This window comes from Panulirus ornatus, chromosome 20 (assembly GCF_036320965.1).
Source record: "Panulirus ornatus isolate Po-2019 chromosome 20, ASM3632096v1, whole genome shotgun sequence".
Taxonomy (NCBI): Eukaryota; Metazoa; Arthropoda; class Malacostraca; order Decapoda; family Palinuridae; genus Panulirus; species Panulirus ornatus.
The window spans coordinates 53895103-53912280 of record NC_092243.1 but is presented as its reverse complement, the minus strand read 5'-3'; the positions used below and the strand labels follow the sequence as shown (position 1 = coordinate 53912280).

Here is a 17178-nt window from a genome sequence, read left to right as displayed (position 1 = left end):
AGTCAGTTCACGACAGATGATTAGACCTCTACTGAGCCGATCAGAAAGAAAAAGAGGAACTGAAACAGGCATAGAACGAGGGATACGACCAGATTAAATCCAGTCCAACCTGATTGCAGACTAAAGAACACAAGAAAATCCATATTATCTCTAATTAATCTAAGGATTGGGTTCAGAACCAATAACGACACGATCCAGCTCAAACCAGCAACTTGTTACAATCTTTTTTTTACTCGAGCATGTGAAGTAATTCACCCCAGTTGGCCTGAGTTGTGCTATCTGCGACCTTTTTAGCGACGCATAGCGATACTCGGCTGTATAGTGATGAATGTTAAGGTGACATCTATCCTCATGAAGGATGTTGGCAACTGTAAGGTGAGAAAACATACTCTCAGTACAGTAAAATATATTGGTGAAGACATTCGTGTAAGGACACGCAGTCACACGGTCAACCTAGACTCTTGAGCAGTTTGTGTACATTTTTTTTTTTACCTTCCTCCTTCACTCCTTACAATTCATTAATTACATCATGAGAAGGTGCTTTTCTGGAGATTACATATGGAATACACGTATCCTTCTTCTTCCTGTCATGCAGATTTAGCAAGTCCTATTTACAGTCATCTAATTTTCTGTCCTGTTTCTCCTTATGTCTTGTCCCTTGTTCACTTTCTTTTCCTCTTTTATCTTCATTCAGACTCGTTCTAATCTTGTTTCTTCTCCTTCTGTTCATGCTCTTCTTACTTGTCTCCCCGTCTTTGTCCCTCTCCTTTCCCAAATCTGCATTATCAGTCTTTTTTTTGTGTGTACAACTAAACCCTTTCCCTGTTCCAATGCCATTGTTATTGTCTGTCTTAACTCCGTTTCATTTCGTTTCCCCTTGCTTTCGTTTCTCATTTAGCCATCCGTTTTCTGACATCCTTTTAACTTTATAATGTCATCGACAATTTATCAGTCGTTTAGATGGTATAAATTCCTAGAGTCGAGCTGAAAGGGTTCATCTGCATATTCTATCTGCATTAATTCTGTTTTATGAAATTCAATTCAGTTTCAGGAGATAAAATTGCCTTTCTTAATAAGCTCATACTTTTATATTTTTTCTCAAGTCCTTTCATCATTATTCGAGGAAAACTCGATTTATCAAAGGATGTATTGCGTTTGTAATATATATATATATATATATATATATATATATATATATATATATATATATATATGATATATATGGTTGCGAGGCGTGGGCTATGGATAGAGTTGTGCGCAGGAGGATGGATGTGCTGGAAATGAGATGTTTGAGGACAATGTGTGGTGTGAGGTGGTTTGATCGAGTAAGTAACGTAAGGGTAAGAGAGATGTGTGGAAATAAAAAGAGCGTGGTTGAGAGAGCAGAAGAGGGTGTTTTGAAATGGTTTGGGCACATGGAGAGAATGAGTGAGGAAAGATTGACCAAGAGGATATATGTGTCGGAGGTGGAGGGAACGAGAAGTGGGAGACCAAATTGGAGGTGGAAAGATGGAGTGAAAAAGATTTTGTGTGATCGAGGCCTGAACATGCAGGAGGGTGAAACGAGGGCAAGGAATAGAGTGAATTGGATCGATGTGGTATACCGGGGTTGACGTGCTGTCAGTAGATTGAATCAGGGCATGTGAAGCGTCTGTGGTAAACCATGGAAAGCTGTGTAAGTATTGTATATTTGCGTGTGTGGTCGTATGTATATACATGTGTATGGGGGTGGGTTGGGCCATTTCTTTCGTCTGTTTCCTTGCGCTACCTCGCAAACGCGGGAGATAGCGACAAAGCAAAAAAAAAAAAAAAAAGAAATGAATATATGTAATATATATATATATATATATATATATATATATATATATATATATATATATATGCTTATCACTGTACTAGATTCAGTAATCAGTGTTTGGTTTCCTTTGTGTTCGACTCATGGGATTGGATTCACAACCATCTTGTTATCCGAGTATACTACATTCATTAACGCGCTCACAGAAGGTAGAAAGTATTTCGGTAATAAAAAAGTAACTTATCTCTCTTGTATCTGGATCGGATGAGTCAAGTCATACTGGTTATTGCCGATCGAGAACACTTCCTATTATGTACTTACTGTAATTACTGTATCTATCGCTGTATCTCTTCCTGTATTCACTACTTTCCCTAGAACGTAGCTAGTCCACCCTATTTCCCACTGCTACTCAGTAGCTGGTGAACATGTCACCCGACAACGACAGAACTTTACTCAAATGAATTGAGAAATCTTTTTCCTTGCGTGTCTCACAGTAGCTGTAAGAACTGTAAGGACGGCCATGTACAAACCATCTGTACAGCTTACTCAGGATATTTAATGCGTTTTGGGAAATGGTAGAATTGGATATCTGTATATTAAATGGGGCTCTGAAACGCTCGCAACGCACCGAATACATAAAATGGTACTCATGCTTTGTTTATATGTTATTCCGTTCTACTTCTATTCTTTTTAGATAATTCTAAAAAATGTGAAAAGATTAACTCGACGAGGCATCATGTCTGCTCCCTTCTTATGATATCTTTTATGAGTGAGAACAAGTGTGTGATGGAACTCACTCCGGCATGAGCCAAAAGTCACACAAGACTCTCTGTACGGGGTTCCTGCAGCTTCGAAGTTCAACTCGACTCTGAAACAGGGAAACGATAGCCTCTGAGGAGTGGAGGCTCTTAGCGATACAACCCTTTTTCCTCCACCTAACGATGATGATACAGCCTGGGTGGAGGAGGAGGAGGTCACCTCACTCTTGCAGTGTAACTTGCAAGTGGAGTCCGATAACACACACACACACACACACACACACACACACACACACACACACACACACACACTCACTTGAAATTTAGGAAGAAACTTGTTACAAATGATGTAAAGAAGTATTTCTACAGTATAAGAGTCATGGATAAATGAAGCAGAATGACTGTAAGGATGCAGACAGCGTACGTAAATCTAGGAAGTTGTATAATAAAAAAAATTGTTCGAGAGATGGGGCCCAATGAGTGTAAAATTCCCAACCTATACGGTAAGAGTAGGTAAGTATATATATATAACCCTTGGGATCAGGGATAAAAAAATACTACCCACCGTATCTCCTGCGTAACGTAGAAGGCGATTAAGAGGGGCGGGAGCGGGGCAAGGTACTTTCCCCTCTGGTAATACTTTCCAAAAGGGATGAAACAGAGGAAATCTAAGGCTACCTCGCTCATGCGGGAAACAGTGAATATATATATATATATATATATATATATATATATATATATATATGTGTGTGTATGTGTGATCAGACCCCACCTGCCTGAAATTGCACAGCGACTGAAATATCACCATTGGTGAGGCTGTGTCATCCGGAGTATAGTCTGGTGACAGAACTTCCGAATCCAAAAGAGTCCACCATTTCCTTGCCACTGGAAGTAGTGCAAACTTAAGAGCTGAATTACCTTCTGGAAAAGGGGTCTTGGCATAACTCCAGAACCATTTCAGGGAAGGAGTTTCTGGAAAAAAAAAATTATGTGTATATATATATATATATATATATATAATATTCCTATGAGTCCAAGAGGAAAATGAAACACGATAAGTTTCCAAGTGCACTTTCGTGTAACAATTACATCATCAGGGGAGATACAAGAAACAAAATATAAGTAAGCTGATGCAAAACTTAGAGACGTAGCTAGGACGCCATTTGATAAACACGCGATTGTCGATATATATATATATATATATATATATATATATATATATATATATATATATATATATATATATATATTTTTTTTTTTTTTTTTTTTGCTTTGTCGCTGTCTCCCGCGTTTGCGAGGTAGCGCAAGGAAACAGACGAAAGAAATGGCCCAACCCACCCCCATACACATGTATATACATACGTCCACACACGCAAATATACATACCTACACAGCTTTCCATGGTTTACCCCAGACGCTTCACATGCCCAGATTCAATCCACTGACAGCACGTCAACCCCGGTATACCACATCGCTCCAATTCACTCTATTCCTTGCCCTCCTTTCACCCTCCTGCATGTTCAGGCCCCGATCACACAAAATCTTTTTCACTCCATCTTTCCACCTCCAATTTGGTCTCCCTCTTCTCCTCGTTCCCTCCACCTCCGACACATATATCCTCTTGGTCAATCTTTCCTCACTCATTCTCTCCATGTGCCCAAACCATTTCAAAACACCCTCTTCTGCTCTCTCAACCACGCTCTTTTTATTTCCACACATCTCTCTTACCCTTACGTTACTTACTCGATCAAACCACCTCACACCACACATTGTCCTCAAACATCTCATTTCCAGCACATCCATTCTCCTGCGCACAACTCTATCCATAGCCCACGCCTCGCAACCATACAGCATTGTTGGAACCACTATTCCTTCAAACATACCCATTTTTGCTTTCCGAGATAATGTTCTCGACTTCCACACATTCTTCAAGGCTCCCAGAATTTTCGCCCCCTCCCCCACCCTATGATCCACTTCCGCTTCCATGGTTCCATCCGCTGCCAGATCCACTCCCAGATATCTAAAACACTTCACTTCCTCCAGTTTTTCTCCATTCAAACTCACCTCCCAATTGACTTGACCCTCAACCCTACTGTACCTAATAACCTTGCTCTTATTCACATTTACTCTTAACTTATATATATATATATATATATATATATATATATATATATATATATATATATATATATATTTTTTTTTTTTTTTTTTTTTTTTCCTTTTCCCCATACATATTCGTCTTACCCCGCGTTAGCGAGGTAGCGTTAAGAACAGAGGAGTGAGCCTTAGAGGGAATATCCTTACTTGGCCCACCTCTCCGTTCCATCTTCTATTGTCTGCCTACAGGTGAATACAATGTGCTGGGTAGAGATTGTCCAAATGAACCACAATTCCATCTGTTGTCAGACAGAACCAAGGCGTCTGAGGCTCTCACTGTTGCGGATATTACTCGAACACCGAACCTGATATGCTTGCCATAACAGCCTCAGCCTCGCTCCGTCTCCCCTGGCCTTCGTCTTCGTTGGACGAGGAAATACTTGCCACCGTTTGACTGGTCCATTACCCCCGGAGTAAAGCGGTGTGGCAACAAATAAGAAACAGATTCAGGGTGTGCCGAGGCCATCACTTACAAGAGGAGGACGTCGACGAGTACGAATTCGCTAGAGGAAGTGACGAAACGAGGCTAGGGGGTTGCGAGCGCGGATGGGGAGCTGATCCTCTGGGAAGGGAAGGTAGAGGAATGAACGTCAGGGAGGAAGGGAACAGGAGACTTTAGGCGAAGACAGCGGAACTGGGAGGCACTGGGCCAAAACGTGATCGCTGTGTAAGATTCGTATTTACAAGAATTATAAAAGTTAGAAAGTTTGAAATTGTTGGATGTAAAACTTACAGCGCATTACCTCGACCAAACAATTCACCCTCAGAAGTTCGATATAGTTTATATTCAATTTCCCTGAAGGTATAGCAGGGTGCGTATAGTGATCTGACAGTGCGTTAGGCGATTCTAAAATACGCATCATCTCGGCAAGACAATTACTGAACTTTTTCTTTTTTCTCTCTTGTGTCTGGTGGTCTATGAATGTGGTGGACCAATTATCTCTGATGTCTGGTGCTTGGCCTAGTCGATCAGTGAGATATGATGCATGAATTACATTATTCATCATATTCTGACTTTCGACTGCCTTTGCTTAGTGGAATCTACGGACTTCAAGCACCTTATTACATTATATAACCTAGCAACTAATCAGGTACTCACAGCAGATTGTGTATGGAAATTTTGCAACAAGACTTTAATTATTTCAATAAACAACGTTTGGACAATCCTTAGAGCAATGTTTAACTATTCCAGTTTGTTATTCAAATCACGTGTCACTTACACACTTAAAGCAAGTTTTGATCATTCGAAAAATAAGGGATTAATTGCCTGGTAAATGATATTAGAATACTCAAGCGAGTAATGTTAAGTCAATGAACACAGTTTGAATACTTAAAGAAGTAAAGTTTGAAAATCTTCACGAGACCTGACCATCTCATCGAACGTTTCGTTAAGCATAAGAGTAACTTTATGAAGACTTTTGAAAGACACTTCGGCAGGATAGCTTTAAATAGGTCATCATTTAAGAACCCCCCAGCGAGATAAACCCTAAAGTAACCACAGCCACGGCAGAGATCGGATACTTCAGGAGGTCGCGTTTTATGACTTCAGACATGGGTGGAGAAAATAATCTGAAAAGAAACGGTTTTACGAATCCTTTAAAAAGGTAAGATGACTTCAGATATCTTGGATGAAGCAGTTTGAAATGTCTCCACCTGGCGTGGACAGCTCACATGCCTTAGAAGTGAAAAAAAGAACTTTGTCTATTCCACCCCTTTCTCCTTTCCCGACCCTTCCCCTGAATGACCCTCTTCCTCCCCTTCATCAAGTATTCAAACTGTCCTGGTTGACCATCTGGGTCATTAAGTAGGAAGAGAATTGTTTCAGAAAAAGAGGCAACAGCAGGGCAGGTTCGGGAGGAGCAAGAGCAATAGGGCTGGAAGAGAGACGAGAGGAGTATTAGGAGACGTAGAGATAGAACCGGGAGATGAAGAGACGAGTCAATATAGACAATACGTCTCTCTAACACGTGGAGTAAGAGTAGTTTTGAAGAAGACAGGTAAAGAAATCGAAGGATCGTTCTAAAGAAGATAATGAAAGAAATCAAAGGAAGTCAAAGCTAGGCCTTAGGGATAGATAAAGACTGAAGTGAGGTGGCCCATGACGTAGTCATATAACATATCGTCATGATGGATTGCGTATATCATCATTTCTAGAGACCGAATGATAAAGCGACGAGGTGTATCATAACACTAAAGCGGGTATAGTAATCTTAGTCTGAAGAGGGTTTATGTCGATTCTGCAGGGATTCTAAAGATTGGTATAGTGATTATACGGTGAGCTCAGTGATTCTCAGGGTCATGTGATAATCCTATAGGGCGCATGATAATCCTGGAAGAGGTATAATAGCCCTGATAGAAATGTTTAGCAGTCAAAAATTGCATGCAATGATCCTAAAGGGTCGGTATGTAGATACGTTCGTGAATACATGTCTGTTCATTCATTCGTTTGTTTGTGTGTATAGTAATTGATATAATTGTTCCTATTTCAAATATACAACCGGTAACCCAAAACAGAACCACTCCCAATGCATATTTAGTATTTGTTATTGTTGCTTAATATGGAAATGAATTATATCGGTATTTTCCATCAATGTAGAATGTATTCGTGCTGTTATTTAACATGAAAATATACCTCTTACACACACAAACACACGCACATATATATATATATATATATATATATATATATATATATATATATATATATATATATATATATATATATATATATATATATATTAATATATATATATTAATATATATATATTAATATATATATATTAATATATATATATTAATATATATATATATATATATATATATATATATATATATATATATATATATATATATATATATATATCTATATATATATATATATATATATATTATATTATATATATATATATATATATTATATTATATCATATATATATATATATACATATATATATATATATATATATATATATATATATATATATATATATATATATATTGGAAAGGATCACAATTTTGCGCGTGATCAAGATATATAAATGTGTGTGTGTGTGTGTGTGTGTGTGTGTGTGTGTGTGTGTGTAAGGGGATTCGGCCTGCTCGGGGTTACACCGCGAATGAAAAGTCACCTTTAGCGAAGCTGTATCACAGAAAGTACAGTTTCGTGAATGAACCTTTCACTCCAAAGAAGCTTACATTTCCCTGCTACTGGAAATAGTGCATCCTTGGGCTCCATGAACCTTTAGAAAGATACTGGGTAACACCAAGTCTCTCTCATAGAAACTGGTCCCGGGTAATTGTAAATAAAACGTATAAAATGTTTCTTTTCACTTAAGAAACCTCTCTCTCTCTCATTACGTTTCTTGGGGATTTTTATCCACACCGGCAAATACCCATTAGAGTTCAAATGATCATCACTTGCATGGCAAGTAGGATATCAGTGCGATCCTTCCAAACGCAAAGTCTTTAGCGTTCTTTTTATTGCCGAGCTGCAGAGACCGCAGGGGTATTCTTCTCTTTTCGCAATTTTCTTTCACTGCTAAGATGATACAATTGATTAATGGTGTAATTACGATTTCATTCTTCTCAGTGAGATGCCATTAGCGTATACGTCCTATGTGAGCCACATACTACTCCAATATGAGCTGCATAGACGCAGTCATGTTATTCATCTATCTATATTGATGGCAGATCAAGATCTTCATTGAAATGGCTATGAATATGATATGCTTTAGAAATGTTTCTGTAAATGTGATATGCCTTAGAAACAAATGTCGTGATTTTGATACGCATTAGAAGCAATTCAGTGATGTTATTTATGACTCTGTGAGAAACACTGGATATAATACCGTAGCAAAACAATGTGCTTAGTTTTTTTTGGTGTGTGCAGTTGTCCAAAGTTTTGGCAGCAAGTGGATACGAGAGAAAAAAAAAGTTGACATTACAAGTGGAGTATCGATGTTGAATTCCGAAAACACTTGAATAAAACCGGACGCGTAAAACTGTCATTATTTACGGCAGTGTTGCTTAAGCGGATTTATCCGACGATCCTCAAGTCTGGGTCTTTGATAATTGCGATCTTCCCCTGTTATCCGAGAGCTGTAAACAGACATGTTTATTCGTTTCGTGCTCTCATCTTATTCTATAACAAAAGTTATTGTTTTTAGCTCAGCGTAGACAACAAGTCGACTTCCCTGGAAACCTCTCGCGGCCCCCTAGCGGGTAACGACCAAATTGCATGAGAAACACGGAATAGCTTAGTCTCTGTAAACTCAGCGATCTCCTCCAATCACCTTTCACAAGACAGCCATTCAACAAAATAAGAAAATCAAGATATAATTTGCTGGTGTTTAAACACCGTTAACAGGGCTAGCTAACAGTAAGGAAATATCATGGCTAAGAGGGGAACCAGGAGAGAGAATGAATACACTCAAAAGATTTCGGTGCAATCGAGTCCATCGCTGGAGAAAATTCGTGGGAAAATAAAATGTGAAGCTGTTTCAAGCGCCTTGTAAGACAAAAGCACATTATGTGAAAGACTGCAAGTTGGTAAATTCTAGACTGAAATGGGTAGAAATGTAAGTGGTTGGCGAAATATAGGTGATTATTGGTGCTTATGCACCTGGCCATGAGAAGAAAGGAAAGTGTTTTGGGAGCAGCTGTGTGTGTGTGTGTGTGTGTGTGTGTGTGTGTGTCTGTGTCAGTAGTTTTGATGCAAGAAACCAAGTATAAGTGATGGGTGATTTAAACGGGAAGGTAAGTAATGTGGTAATTAAGAATATTATGGGGGTGCACGGGGTATTCAGCATTATGAATGGAAATGGTGAAGAGCTTGTGGAGTTGTGCTGAAATAGGACAGTTGATTGGGAATACCTAATTTCAAAGAGGGACATACACAAGTAAATATAGGAGAGATCGTCAGCGGCCATTACTGGATTACATTCTGACTGATAGGCGTGTGAAAGAGAGAGACTTTTAGATGTATATGTGCTCAGAGGGGCAGCTGGTTGGATGTCTTACACTATCTTGTGGAGGCGAAGTCGAAGATTTGTGAAGGTTTTCGGAAAAGAGGAAACATTATCAATAATAGGATGGTCGTGAAAGTCAGCTTAGAAAAGAGACTTCTTGATAAATACCAGGAAACATTGAGTATAAGAATTTAGGTAAGTAGTATTGGCATGTGCGAGAGACTCATATGGCATGCGAAAAATGGGAGATGGACAGGTTAGAAAGGGTAGCGAGTGGTGGGATGAAGAAGTTGCCAATGAAAGAGAAATGAGAGGCGTTTGGGCGGTACCTGCAAGGATGGAGCGCACATGATCGGGGAATGTAATATGAGGTTTTCAAGATGGATTAGATTTTGATAAGAGACCAAATGTGTTTCTTATGAATAGTGGCATTATATAGTCATCAAATGAGACGAAAGAAAATTTTAAGCGATTTGAGGATGAGAAATATGAAAGACATTGGGTTATAGAGGCATTAGACTTAGCTATTCACGACCGCCTAACTGAAGTGGCTCTGAAGGAAGGGGAGTAATGCAGTATCGAGTCGTCAGCCTGTGTACCACCAGCGCCACCGCGTGACAAATGGACAAGTGGAAGAGAGAAAGAATGACACGAATGTAGAAATGCGCGTAAAAGTATTAGGGAAACGACATCTTACAGATGCCTAATTATTTATTTACCCAATGCTTCTCTCTCTCTCTCTCTCTCTCTCTCTCTCTCTCTCTCTCTCTCTCTCTCTCTCTCTCTCTCTCCCTTCTCCCATATGTGTCATAATAGAGGATTCTACTCGACTCGTCCTTATCCCCTTCTCTACCTCCCTTACAGTTGACGGAGGCACCGAGGCAGAGATCCTACAGGCCTTGGATGAGGCAGCGGCAGAGGGATCGTGGGGGTATGTGCCCCTCAGTGGTCCCTACATCGACGTCCACCACTCGGGCAACGTCACCGCGCAAGTCAGGTCCACGGCTGTCCTCAACTGTCGCATCCTGTACATCGTCGGGAAAGCGGTGGGTCATTGTGTTGGGTCATGACTGGTTGAACAGGGGGTCATTGTGTTGGGTCATGACTGGTTGAACAGGGGGTCATTGTGTTGGGTCATGACTGGTTGAACAGGGGGGTCATTGTGTTGGGTCATGACTTGTTGAACAGGGGGTCATTGTGTAGGGTCATGACTGGTTGAACAGGGGGTCATTGTGTAGGGTCATGACTGGTTGAGCAGGGGGTCATTGTGTTGGGTCATGACTGGTTTAACAGGGGGTCATTGTGTTTGGTCATGACTGGTTGAACAGGGGGCCATTGTGTTGGGTCATGACTGGTTGACAGAGGGTCATTAGCTGGGTCATGACTGGTTGACAGGGGGTCATTGTACTGGGTCATGACTGATATAGTGGGGATTTTTTGGGTGATGACTGGTAGACAGAGTGGATTTTTTTGGGTCATAACTGGTAGACAGTGGGGATTTTAGGGGGCCATGATTGGTCAATAGTGGGGATTTTGGGGGGTCATGACTGGTCAATAGTGGGGATTTTGGGGGGTCATGACTGGTAGACAGTGGTGATTCTAGCTTCACTAGTAACAAAAACACAGTAAGGGTTGTATTTTGAGACTTGTACTCCCCCTAGAACTTGTGACCATATCATTAACTCATCCTTATTCAGCTTCCAGTTTGCCACAGATCATCATGGTCCAGTCTCCGGGTGTGTCATTTATAAAGACGCTGGGTTTCTACCACAGGGAGACGCACCATAGACTGGCAATTATGCATGGAATTATTACAACTCCGAGCCAGGTCATCAACCGTTCTATTAGATAGCGGACTCACTGCCACACAGAGCCAACCATGGATGATTAATTGTATCCTGGATTATTGCAACAGGGAATTAGGCCATCATCATTCCAATAGATCCGTGATTACTGGTGCAGGGAGCCACGCAACACACAGTCAACTGAATTCGAGATTATTGCAGTGTTTGTGTGTGTGTGTGTGTGTGTGTAATCAACTATATATGAATACCTGTATGTACTATGGGGAGGGAATTTTCCATTCTTACGGCCCCTTCTCTTCAACATTCTCTACAATCATACTATCTTAGAACCCCTGCATGCTGTCGGCATTTAACATCTTTCTTCAGTTTATCCCATTCATACACGACTTACACTGTAGAAATACTTCTTTACATCTATCTTTCTTAAGTATCTTACGTAAATTTCTGTAATGTCATCTGGTTGTTCCCTCCTAAATCTTTCGATATCTTTCGAAGAGTTGTTGTCTGTCTACGTTATCAATCTGGCTTAAAAATTCAAAGGTTGGGATCAGATCACCCTCACTCTTCTCTCTTCCACAGTGGGCAAATTAGGTCTTTTAGACTTTCTCGGTAACTCAACTCTCTTAATTCTAGTGTTGTCTTTGTTGTCCCCCTTTGAACCTTCTCTATTCTCTCTGTGTTTTTCTTATTTGCGATGACCAAACCTGAGAAGGATACTCCTTTTTTCAACCTAATGTAGGATGTGAAATAGCTTGCTGAATATTCCCATATTCCTATACTTGAAAACTGCTTAAGATATTTGCCAGGTTACAGTTTGTCTCCTGGACTACTTTCCCAATGTGGGCCTCTGTCGACAAGTTAGGAACGATGCTAACTCCCAAGTTTACGTGTGTGTGTGTGTGTGTGTGTGTGTGTGTGTGTGTGTGTGGTATACCGAAGCCTGCTTTTCTAATGGAAAAAAATAAGGAATTAGTTAGTCTGCTGAAGAAAATCCCGGTGAAGCCGAGGCTATTTCTCTCTCCATCCTTACCAACGATCTGGAACAAATGTAATCAAATACCCACAACGGGTTTCCTGCAGTCACGACCACCTCAAATACACACTCGACCTTTTTACATCATCTAAACTCTCACTATGACTGCACTCTTCCTGCCTCTTTGAGGGGTGTCCTCCGACCGCAATCTTATTTCCCTCTGTCCAAATAGGTTACGCCCATAACCCTCTATCACCTCTCGAAACGCCACCGTCGACACCTAGAGAGAGCTCAGCAGTCATCCCTGCATGCCTGCTTGGCTATTCTTTTCTGCTGACTTTCTCAGGGAAAGGTATAGCTACGGTGGCCGCGGTGCTTCATGTTGTACTGATGCACAGACGAGTTTACCTTGACTGGGATGATGGAGTCCTGCATCCTATCTTCTACTTAATCTTTGCTTGCTCTTCCTCTGATGCCTGTCGCATCAGGGCAGAGCATAGTGAGGGGCATGAAACGTCTCTCTTCCCCTATACCCCCACTACTTTCTCATTTCTTCTCGGAATCACTGAAAAGCTGATCTTCGTAAAGTCAAGCACACCCCAAAATCAGTGTACTCTCCTGACTTATTCTGCAGCTAAATCTTTTCGTTCCTTAACAAACACATTTTCAAACACTTCCATGGTTTAACTTTTCCTCCTCTAATCTGACCAGATCAATCTATACAGCTGCCTCCAACTAGTAAACATGCTCTTTTGGTACCATAATTTCCGTCAAATCAAATTTGGTTGATTTGTCCTCTGATCCTCTGCCTCCATCTCCTCCCACTGAACCTGTGCCATATCCTATCTCTCCGTGCAGGGTCATCCACACACCCTTCCATCCCCAGATGGCCATGGCGAATAGCCAAGATGATAAAGCTTCACGAATCCTTAATCGGTGCGCTTCCTATCCTTGTTCGCCTATAAGCACGCCTACGTACAGCCCATTGCTCTCACTTCTGCTCTCTCCATTGTCTTTGAAACTCTCACTTTAAATTTTCAGAAACATTGAAAGGCCTTTATCTCTAAATCAACATTACAGATTTCGCAGTTCTCCTCTATTGGTAATCTAGTCTCAGATGTGAACCACGTTTTGGGAAAGGTTTATCGTAAACGTTAACATCCCTAAAGCATACGACAGTACATGACCTTTTCTTTCTAAACTCCTTTCCTTTAGTTTTTCTGCTCTTCTCTGTTCTCATGTGTTCGTCAGGTTTCTGTCCCATCGCTTACCGTCTCTTTCCTACTTACTCTCATGCTGCCATTTAGTCTTTTCACATTCTCAACTCATCCCAACCCCTCCTTCTAACATTCATTCGCTATACCGTTTGGAAAATATTTCCCCTCTCAAAGCGGCCCTGTGCAAAATCTCGGAACAGGGAAGCAGTAACCTCGTTCAATTTGATAGTGTTAAAACCAACATTTCCCCTGTATCTAATAACAATTTGTTTCCCTCTGTTTAATATCAAGACCACACTTTAAGCCTGTAATAACATAAACACTGTAGGCGTAACCATATTCTCTACTCTCTCGTGGGAACTCCACACAATTAACATCACAAAGTCTGCTTCTCAAGTGCTGAAAGAGTTGCTTAGGTGTCGTATTTATTATATGTTGTGGGCAGGTGACCTCACACCTACAGGGTTTTATCTGCCATGAAATGGAGCAATGCTCCTACACCACTTTGTTAACCAGAGTGAAAGAAATAGAAATCCTTGTCATTAATTGTTCTTGCATCACCTCTCTTCAACCATCTCCATCTTCACCACGATATTACCGTTTTCTTTTCTTTGTTTTACAGGTGCTATATTGGCCATAGTTCTCGTAATTTTTCTGCATGTGTTCCTGTTTGGAGATCGGCTGTTCGATGACTGGCCATTACGACCAGCTAAGCAGTGGAATTTTCTTCCTCATTCCCTCTTTCTTATCCTTTCTATCGAAGTACTTTCTTTTCCTCTCCCTTTCTTTCTCCAGAGATTTCCCTCGACTGGGACGTTTCTAAAGTAAAAATAAGACTGAATTCTGGTTCTGTGTCGGTTTTCCTCGGGTTCAAGTAGTTCAGTCATTCATACTTATAACGTAATTACAACTGTTGTGGTGAAATTCTAATACTTCTACCATGAAATGTCTGTTCATTTCAATAATATCTGCAATGATTTTCTGACGACTATAATGATACACTAATCTATGGATTTTCTCCATAATTCAGGCTCAGCTTCGGCCTTGCTCAAGTATGTAGTCCTGATTCATATAAGTGACATCTAATTCCAGTGATCTGTGCATGTTAGATAGATCATAAGTAAGTTTCTGATGTCGTCAATGTGAAAACACGAGTGATCCTTCCATGAGAAGCAGAACAAATAGATCAAGTCTGTGGGTTGCAGACATCGAAGGTGTAGGATCGCTCTGTGGGCCAGACTTATAGGGTGATCCACTGATTAGTTGATGAAAGATGGGTAGAGAAAAACTCCCCACTGTATCATTTAGTTTCAAGCAGCTTGGCATGCACGTGAAAGAAAATGAGAAACATCGAAAAGTCCTGATTGTTATCCATACGAGTTTTATGAATCATGTCATATCGCTTTTAATCCTCCACAGATTGTCTTGGAACTTCCATATGATCACAAATATGATCGTCAACGAGCTTCATCTTGAATGTCCTGCTTCTTATGCATCCTGATCCTGTGTGGATGTACCGTAATGCATCCTCACACCTGCATCTAACATTCTGCCTCCTCCAGGTGTCGTGGATGAGGGCCCGCGACCTCCACCTGCTGACGGTGGGTCGATTCACCTACACCAGCGACGAGAGGTTCAAGGCCGTTCACCAGGCTGGTTCACAGGACTGGCTGTTGAAGATATTTTATGTTCAGCACCGAGACGCTGGGCCGTACGAGTGCCAGGTGTCCACAACTCCTCCCATGACCCATACAGTCTGGCTTACTGTTGTGGGTAAGTGTTATGGTGGTCAGGTGTGCTGTTGTGGTTCAGTTGTTGAGGTGGGTAAGTTATGGTGGCCCGGTGTGTTGTGGTGTCCAGGTATTTTGGGATGCCAAGTGTGCTGTGGTGGCCAAGTGTGTTGTGGTCAAGTTGTGGTGGCTGGGTGTGTTGTAGTGGTTGGGTGTGTTGTGATGGTTAAGTTGTTGTAGTAGCTGGGTGCGTTGGGATGACCAGGTGTCCTGGTGTGTTGGGAAGGGCATGTGTCCTGGTGTGATAGTCAAGTGAGTTGTGGTGGCCAGGCGTGTTGCAGTGGCCAGGTGTATTGCAGTGGCCAAGTGTGTTGTAAAGGCCAGGCGTTTTGTGATAGCTAGGTGTGTTAACATGAAATGTGTTGTGGTAGCCAGGTGTGATGCAGTGACCAAGTGTACTACGATGGACTGATTTTGTGTGCTGGCTAGACATGTCACGATAGCCATATGTGTTGAAATGGACCTGTATATTCTGATAGCCAGCTACCATATATTCATAGACTCTAGGGAACCAGTCTCTATCTCATGTATAGTCAGCAAGAGGGAATTCAACCATGCAACATATAAGGACAATATATGGAGCCAAGCTATCACTAAAGATTTTTTCTTCATTAATACCCAGAGCCGCAGACGATGGTGTTCGGTGGTCCTGACCTGTACATCAATGCTGGCTCTGCTATCAACCTTACGTGCATGGTCCAGCACAGCCCAGAGCCTCCACCTTATATATTCTGGTACCATGACGACGTGGTAAGTATACCTAAGAATCCCCTCCCAATATCTTCTGGCACGATAATAATGTCCCAAGCACACCTTGAACTTCCTCCTCGCGTGTTCTGTGAATATTATGATTTATTAAGAATATCCACACCTTTTTTTTTGTGAATATTGTATGGGTGTGAGGCATGGGATATAGATGGGAACGTACAGAAGAGGGTGGGTTTGCTGGATGGAGGTTGTTTGAGGGCCATCAGTAGTTTGAGGAGGTTTGATCGAGTAGGTGATGATAGGGTATCGTCGCTTTTCTGTTTTTGGCCGTCTTTTGCTTTGCATGTCAATAATCTGTTCTCTCTCGTTTCGCTACAGCTAGTGGACATGCTCTACAAGACGTTTCTTATCAGAGAAGTGTACATTACTTGACGTGTGACTGTTGATCTGGGCTTTTTTTTGACCGTTCAGGCACCAATAGAGCAGTTTCAATCCGAGTTCTCACTGAAATTATGCCTTTTTTTTTTTTTTAACGAGGATTCAAGTATATTCTCCTCAGTTTTTACTGATCGAGCAAAGCCTCCCATGGTGTAGAGGTTAGCATTTCTGACCGTGGCGCATTCACGGGCGGCCCAGGGTCGAGCGCATTAGGTTCGAATCCTGATTGCGGCAGTCAGTCCACAGTCAACCCAACTGCTCATCCTCGGAGGGTGGGGTGGGATGGGGTGGGGAGGTCAGTAATAGGCTACCTGCCTTAGGCTAGGATACTGATATATACATAAAGCATTAATGAGATGACCTTGATTTGGATATTCAGTTGCCTGTGGAAAATTGCACGTAGAATCTTATTACTGATCCCTGTGCTTTACACACACACACACCTGCTGACCGTATGTGCTTCTCCTCCCACACCTACTGACCATACATGCCTCTCCTCCCACACCTACTGACCGCACATGCCTGTCCTTCCACACGTACTGACCGCACATGCCTGTCCTTCCACACCTG

At 41.4% G+C, this 17178-nt stretch overlaps 1 protein-coding gene across 2 annotated transcripts in view; it reads left to right on the top strand.

Annotated features, from left to right (window-relative positions):
- The window catches only part of LOC139756007 (zwei Ig domain protein zig-8-like), a 127299-nt gene that overhangs the window by 95434 nt on the left and 14687 nt on the right, over positions 1–17178 (top strand). For both annotated transcript variants that reach the window (XM_071674939.1, XM_071674938.1), the window contains exons 3-5: positions 10542–10723; positions 15235–15445; positions 16085–16212. In XM_071674939.1, coding sequence (XP_071531040.1) covers positions 10542–10723; positions 15235–15445; positions 16085–16212 — 521 coding nt within the window. The remainder of the gene's footprint in view (positions 1–10541; positions 10724–15234; positions 15446–16084; positions 16213–17178) is intronic.